The sequence below is a fragment of the Oenanthe melanoleuca genome, chromosome 4, assembly GCF_029582105.1.
Source record: "Oenanthe melanoleuca isolate GR-GAL-2019-014 chromosome 4, OMel1.0, whole genome shotgun sequence".
Lineage (NCBI taxonomy): Eukaryota > Metazoa > Chordata > Aves > Passeriformes > Muscicapidae > Oenanthe > Oenanthe melanoleuca.
Genome location: NC_079337.1, coordinates 60,467,332 through 60,475,511, shown reverse-complemented (window position 1 = coordinate 60,475,511; position 8,180 = coordinate 60,467,332). Strand labels below are relative to the sequence as shown.

Below are 8,180 nucleotides of genomic sequence, written 5' to 3'. Positions count from 1 at the left end.
AATTGACCTCAGTACTTGTTCCCCCCTTACTCTTTCTCCCCCTCTCACATGAGATTCACATAGAGTGCAGCAGTGCAGCTCTGAGCCACTGCTCAAAGTAAGTAAAAGTATTTTTGTTACCTTAAGTAGGAAATGTAACAGGCCAAGTATTGAAATAAAGACTTTTCTGGCCTCTGTTTAACCTTCCTGTACCTCAATGTTTGCTTTCATTGATCAGAATACCTTACCTGACTACAAGATTAGTGATCTTTTACTAGCAGGAATCCTTTTTGACAAAACTGATTATTTCAAAGGCTGTGCTTGATTCAGATATAAGATTTACATGATCCAAGATGTGCAATCGAAATATTTAATCTAATCATTTAATTTTGTAGTGCAAAAACAAAATTGGTAATTAAGTAGAGAAAAAAAATTCTTACAGGACACAACTGTTCAATCCTTACTATTTCAGAAGGACTCCTTGGTAAGTCCTGTTCAAAAATCCACATTAACTGCTTTGTGTTAATAGACTGATCCCATGAAGCAGAACAAATTTTTATAGTTCATTGTGTTGAAGACCTTGAGAGATTCTGCTGGATAAGTCTTGCAAGTGCTTCTTTACCTACCAGGAAAACAAAATACACGAAACAAATTTCAGGATGACAATAAATTATCAATAAAGTAATATATTCAGATTTTGCTATGAGTATTTGTAACAACAGAAAGAGTAGAAAGTAGGAAGATTTCAGGCCTTTTAGAATTAGGTCTATAAAAAACAACTATGTGTATGCTGTACTAAACATGGAGAACAGATGTGCCTTGAACTCCCCTTCTGGAAGTCATTCAGTTTGCATGAAAAATCAGCACTGGATAATCTACTTCCCCTCTGCTACTGAGTCAAACTTTCAACATCTATGTAACACTGGATTTATACAGACCTTATATCCTAGTTCTTTTGTCTTTTCTTGCAGCATAGCATATTTCTCTTTGTTTCTGTTCAGATGATCCTTGTCTCCAGTTCCCTCTACGTGCTTCAGTTTCTCATGTGAAATCTCTAATTGTTTCTGGTAATGATGGTGCTTTTCAATTTTTGCTTCAAAATGTTTCAGCTCCTCCTAAGATAACAAATACACACAGCTTCAGAGGAGTTTTATTCCAAGCCTTCCTTTCTCTTGCCAAGACACTCCTAATGATACTTTACTAAGTCAGGCACAGAAAGCATTTTCAGCTCCCTATTTCTTAAGAATGTTTGGACAATCCATTACCACCACCACCAGACTAATGATTTTGAAAGCAAGTGCTGAAAACGACCCACTGCAGAGTCCTCCAAAGGAGACTGTGGGTGGCTGTGAGATGAGACCAATGAACACCAAGTAAAAATTTAGGCATAAGAACAGTAGACTGAGGGGAGAGAGACAAATTTTTAAAAAAGTCTATTTTAAAAATCTGATTAACAGGCAGAGTCAGATAAAAATGAAATAAAATCTTTTCTTTATACAACTTGAATAAAAATGGTATGAATTTCTATATTATTTCCTTGAAAAACACTCTTTATCACAGTAATTGTGTGTCAGCTCAACACAGCTCCAGCATGGAAAGTTAACAATAAAAGAGATGGGCATGAGAAGGAAATTGCTGGGTATACAGATTACAGTGCTTCCCAAGGACATTAATTAAGACATTGGGTAAGAGGGGTAAATTTGATGCACTGGCAACAAAGAAGCAGGGCCTGATCTTTCAAAGATTCAAAATATGCAACACCTGTTTTGAGAGGATTCAAAATTTTCATTCTGCTGATTATAACAAAACCAGCATATGATTAGTTATACACGGCTATGTATCTGAAGTATTAAAAAGGCAGCATGACTTTTTTTTTTATTGTGTCTGGAGGGTAATACAGAAGCAGCTGCAATCACAGTAACATTGAGTGTTTCTTTATGTGGCAAAATAACTTTCTGCAAGAGAAGTCACTGGAATTCTACTTACTCGAAAAGATTCAAGTTCTTTCTCAGTGAAATTAGCTGATTTGGCCATGTCCCACAAATCAATCACTCTTGGTTCCTCAAATTCTAAACAAACACATATAATGAAATGAAAATCTGGACACAATGCTTTTAATGCCCAACTTCTATGAAAGATGAAGAGATGCTTTCTAACATACATATAGATATTAAGAACAGAGACATTAAGCACTGCATTTCTAATACATCTATATAGACAAAAAGGGAGAAGTATCCAAGTACAGGATAAAACTAGACACTATTACTAGGTAAGACAAGTAGGTTTTGGAAAGAAAAAAAAAAAAAAAAAAAAAAAAAACAAAAAAACCCAAGGAACTGGATAAAAGCATTGCTTGCCCTGTGTGTTGTCTCATTTAGTTGCACTCCTAGAGCATTATCCCTTCTCATGGGGGCATGGAAGACAGAACTATCCTCTTAACACACTGGCTGTATCCTTCCATCAGGCTTCCAGGGTTTGGCTCTAAATAGGATTGGCTGGCTGCATCTCTTCAGCCCACTGTGGTACATGACACACTGTGATACTGTGACTATACCCTTTTACTTGCCCATTGATTTAATTTTTTAAAACAAAATGAATCCCCAATAAGCACAAACGCCACTGCATCATACCACTGGTTTTGTCATATCCCTGGTGACTGACTTTCCGCAAACGCTCAAACCCCTGATTGATGCTTCTCAACTTCTCCTTGAGCTCTCTGTGTTTGTTGTGCAAGATTTCCTCTTTCACCATGTTCTCCTCAGATGGATTGATAACATTTTTGTGCATATCTGTCGAAGAACAATAAGTGTTATTGACTGTGGGCCAAATCTTGATAGGTCAAAAACTCCAGAAATCCCCCAAATCTCAGGTGAATAAAAGATACTAAGTGCTTAGGATTTAAGTTGAGTGCAAACAAAGCATCAAAACCAGACTTTTAAGAAGTAATTCTTTTGCAGGTCAGTATTCAGATCAATGTCCCTTGGTGCTCTGGAGGGTGATTTCCAGAAATGCCTTATAACTCCTACTAGCCACCTGATTATAGCAGGGAAATTCTCTTATTTTTCCAGGTTAGCAATATCCCAAGAAAATGGGACAAGGATGTTTAATGAGTCCTTCCCTGGACATTTCATGAACCAAGACATCTGATGGTGAAATGATTTTCAGCAGCTTCCAGACTGGACTATGTAACGCAAACATCAAACTGTCAGCTTTAGAATTCTTCAGGTCTACAATTTTAGATCAGATTAATATAGCAAGCTGGGTTCAGATCCTTGATGCTTTAATAGACTTGATGCTTGGTGCCTAAGATATTCAATATCTCCTCTTGGGCTCCCTGCTGGTGACATAAAACATGCATGTTCTGCAGACTTGAGAACCCCGTTTTGTAGCACTGGATTTATGCTTGCTGCCAATTTCCTGTAAACTACAATGGCCATCATTGTTAATCTGATGGCATCTTCCCTGCATGAAATGCAGGCAGAATCAGAAAACTGTAATGGCAACATTTTCATTAGATGGCAAGAATTTTGGCAGCTAATGCAAAACTAAACCCAGGAAATATCTGAAAATGCCAGCATCTGCAAGCGATTCTGACAGAAATGTCAAGAGCTTCAAAGAAATTTGGAAGTGATGGAAACAATGGGCAGAGAAAAGAAACATCAGAGAAATGTTTAGGCACCTTCTGTTCTGCTCACAGTCTCCAGCAGAATATTGTATTCATGAATCTTTTCTTTATGATGCTTAAATTCTCGCCAAAGCTTGTCCAACTCCTCATCGGAGAACTTCCCAGAGGTCTTGGCCTGAAAGAAACATGAGCTCATTATGCTTCCCAGGCCAAGTGCTTTCAAGTGCCCTCAACTGCCAGAATGTCTTCCCACTTCTTAGCACATTTACAAAATTATTAAGTGCAGCTTTTCTTTAGATCTTTTTAAAAAATTCTCTTAATATTTGTATGTGGACAGGATTTAGATGTTGATGGGTAAGATGCCTTTAATCATGTCAAAAGAAGTTTGCTTCAGACTCATAAAGCTGGACTTGCTATGGACTACCCAGTGAAAGGTGTCTGGCATTTCTATTCCATGGGAAACAACTTAATACAGAAATAAGGGCCATGGAGCTCCACAGACAGCTGTAAGGGAACATTTGCATGAGGGATGCAGCCTGATATTAAATACAGTCTTTACTTCACTTTACTCTACTGGCATATGAGGATTTCATCACTGCACTTGCTCTCTAACTATTAAGGAAGCACTGCTCACACAGCTGAGGCACTATCCACAAATCTGGTGGCATACTTGCTGCAATGCCTGATCAAAAGTGAGTTTTTGAAACCTATTCAGACCCCTTTTCTTTTTGCTTAGGGAATATTTCTCCTATTGCACTTTACTGTTCCCCAAAGCACAGGACATCATGTTCTTTGCCAGAGCTGTATCTAGTTACAGTAACATTTTAAAAGCCTGCAAATCTTTTTTTCTGCTTTACTACCCCTGCACTAGACTCATGGGAGAATTCTTTAGATTTACGTGACAAGTTGCTTCTTAAAATTTGAATGGTTTAATTTCTGAAGATTATGACTTTGCCAGTTTTAACTGCCCAAACTTGACAGTACATCTCCCACTTTTTATGTATGAATGCAAATCCTGGAAATTTTCAGTTGAATAGTAGTTTGAGAAAGTCCTTATTTAAAACCCTTCTCCACAATACACTTCACTTTCAGTCTATTTTAAATGCATCTTATTAGAAACATACATAAACAACAATAAGAAAACTGGGAAAAACACCATAGATATACTACCACACAGTGTGACAGTCACACTAAGGAAAGTCATAAGTTCAGGGAACTGTGAGGAAATACTCTGTTTCACCTCAGGGGACCCAGGCTCACCCTTCAGACTAATATGGGTGTTTTATTTACCCAAGACAACCTCCACAGCTGGATGGTCTAAATGCAGGTGGAATACCCTCAGGGCACAAAGATGTGAGCTACAGAGCAAGGCAGCTTGGTCAGTGCTTAACAAAAGAGTAGTAAAGCTATTTCCAAGTCTGATTGCTCTCAGAAGACACAGCTAAGAGTTCAGTGAAAAGATACTAATTTCCTACACTCCAGTTCCTGGAAGTCTTACTCACCTTGCTCCATAATTTTTCCAGTCTTGGATCATCTAGTGTGTCACTTTCTGTGCCATCTTTAATATAGTTGGTATCAAGTAGTTGAGAGTCCTTCTTCCCATTCATTCCATATTTAGTCATAATGACTGCAAGGGAATAGAAGATACAGAAAGATGAGAACCAACTATGGATGTATGGAAGGTGAGAGATGGGCTACATCTGTGACTTGCAGAGCTGGACTTCGCAGCTCATGGAAGAAAAGTTAACAGCTCAAGACACAGTGCTCTTCTAAAATTATTGGGAGCAAAGGACTCTGTTAGGCTCCTGCAGCTCCCTGATGACCTCCAAAGAACTTCTTGTGTGCTCAATATCCAGAAGGACAACCTGTTATTTAATACTTTAAACACATGTGTCTATCCATGCGTGTGTCTGATGCAAAATTTAAACCCTTTCTTTCCAAGACAGACCTTACCATTTAAGTTACGTCTGAGCTTGGCTTCCTTCTCTCCATCTTCATCCAGCCCTTCAGCCTTCAGTTTTTTCCAGCTTAGTTCATCTTTTTCTTGTATTTTCAGATCACTGTGCAACTCTGCCAGTTTCACAGCAGAGAGATGGAGCTAACAAGAACAGAGAAAGGTTTGTAATTAGTTATGTGAAGTCCCCTTTTGCTTCAGAGCTACCTCAGGAACCAGAACAGATATGTAACAACCAGTATGGCACAGCAACTCTTCTCAAACAACATGCCATTGCCACCACATGTGGTTTTTTGTGGACCATCTTCCAACCATATAGTTATTGTGAGTTGAAAAACTTTATTGGTTAGTACAGTTTTTCAGTCCACCAGATCACTGAGGATGGCCTTGAAGGTCAAAGAGCCACTTCATCAGCAATTTTTACTCTGATCAAAACGAAAAAAAAAAAATCCCAGATAATTTCTTAACATGGTTTATGTGCATTAAGACATACAAAACCTAGAGGTATTCCCGTCTGACATACTAGGAAAAAAAGGTAAGACACTGAGGCTGAAGATAGGAAAAAAACCCCAAACATTCATTTAAATGAATGCTAGGTCAGCTTGAAATTTTGTGAGCTACAGAGAAAACAGGAACAATGACTAATAGGAGGTTGGCTAAGCAGCACTGCTGAGAGTTGATCCTGAACTTTCAGATTTTAGACACTTTAGTTATTCAGTTTAAAACAAAGAAATGTAGCAAACCATCTTAATACTGCAGAATTACTTTTGTCTGTGTCTACATGCACATCAGCAAACAGAAGGTGAGGTGAGGAGAAGCCCAGAGAAGAGAGGTGATAAAACCCCTCCTGTGCACAACCACTCTGTGCCCAGCTCCTGGGAGCTCAGATCCAGCTTGAAACCATCAGTCCTAGGACAAGCCCATCTATTGGAGGATTTTTTTAATCATTAAAACCAGCTTAGAGAGTATAAAAATTCTCATTTTCAGTGAGGAAGTAGCATGTTTAATAAGCATATACTCAGCACTCAGTATTGTTTTTAAACACCAGAATGATACTGAAAAGATTCAGCCGTTCCTTTGTGTGTCAGTAGGTTATTTTTAAATAACTAGGAAAAGTGTCATTACTTTGAGTTAATGCACTTCCTACTGACAGGAATTCAGGAAGCTATCCACATTATTATTTATGCTTCCATCATAGGCTGTCTATTATCTAATCTTGTGCCACTGTATATCATTATTTTGATTTTTAAACTGCTTTTTTCTCTGCATTTTGCACTTGGCTTACTGATATTACTAAAATCAAGAGTAGTTAGAATAACAGGTAAATAGAATACTTATAGAACACACTAAAACTCCTGATCCCTCTAATACTAAAGCAAAGGAATGTCCTGTTGTCTTCTTTACCATCTTCTTCTGGGGAACTGCTTTACAGAAACAAAGCACTTAGAAGGAACCACTTTATTTATGGTTCTTAGTATGTGCTAAAGTAAAAGAAAAACCCTAATCATGTACAGGGATGCCCTACCTCCAATTCAATAGCTCAGGCTATTCAGGATGCAAAAGATCCAAAATGAATATTAACTATATTTCTTTGCCTGAAAGAACTGAAACTTTGCCAGTCATGACCCTAATTCCCATGGTCCACAATATTCAGGGGGTATGTGCAGTGCATTCTTCTCCTCCTGTTGGAGCTGTTCTTTTCAGTTCTAAGTAAATATTTCCACTGTAATGAAATAATTTGATTGTATTTTCACTTTAATCAAATATTTCTGTAGTCCACTGTGAGAGAAACTCAAGCACCACTGTCAAAATTAAGGCTTTCTTTTGGGAATGGTGACACCCATTTGCCGGTCCTCTTGTATTTGTGTACATGGCTTGATGTGAATGTGGGCGACACAACCAGCAGGATTGAGGGTTTCCTCTTCTCCTGCAGTGAATTTCTGCTGTGTGCAGAGCAGGAGCCGAGAGCACCCGAGCACGGCTACAGCATTCCACCAGCGAGCTCTGCAGCCAGCCGCAGATCCTCCGGGCACCAGAGGGGCTTCCCTCTCTCTCCCGCTTCCATGTGGTTTAGCTGCTGTATTTTAAGGCGGACAGCTGTATTTAAACACCTGGCAGGACTCGGGCACGCATCCCTGTCCGGGAGAAGGGACAGCCAACGGCGCGGGGCTCAGGCAGCGCTCGCTGCTGAGGCTGGGGACAGCCATGCCCGAGAACACAACAAAACCACCGAGCCGGGGCCGGACAGCCTCGGCCTCCCCTCACACAGGTCCCCGCTCCTCCCCACCTCCCTGACGGGCGATGCTGCCTGAAGCGGCCGGGCCCGACCTCGCAGCCCCTCCGAGCACCACCATCGCTCCGCGCCGCCCCACTCACCCGCTGCGCCTTCTCCCAGACCTGGTTCAGCCTCACCACACGGAACTCCCCGGCCTCCCGCCGCTTGCCGCCGCCGGCCGCCAGCCCCTCGTTGGCCTCCCGGGAGTACTTGCTGGCCAGGCCGGCGGCGGCCAGGAGCAGCGCGGCGGCGAGGGCCGGCAGCGCCCGCAGAGCCGCCATGTCGCGCCGCGCGGGGAACTACAACTCCCGAGATGCCGCGCGGGCCGCGCGGCCCCCGCCGGCGCT

General features: G+C 40.9%; 1 protein-coding gene across 1 annotated transcript; it reads right to left on the bottom strand.

The window, feature by feature from the left end:
- Positions 1 to 267: 267 nt before the first annotated feature.
- LRPAP1 (LDL receptor related protein associated protein 1) lies at positions 268 to 8,180 on the bottom strand. The gene is made up of 8 exons (XM_056489511.1): positions 7,935 to 8,180; positions 5,558 to 5,702; positions 5,107 to 5,231; positions 3,659 to 3,779; positions 2,610 to 2,768; positions 1,966 to 2,048; positions 918 to 1,094; positions 268 to 601 (listed from the first exon to the last, which is right to left on the bottom strand). Exons 1-8 carry the CDS (start codon positions 8,112 to 8,114, stop codon positions 536 to 538), a joined length of 1,056 nt encoding a protein of 351 aa, XP_056345486.1. The 5' UTR covers positions 8,115 to 8,180; the 3' UTR covers positions 268 to 535.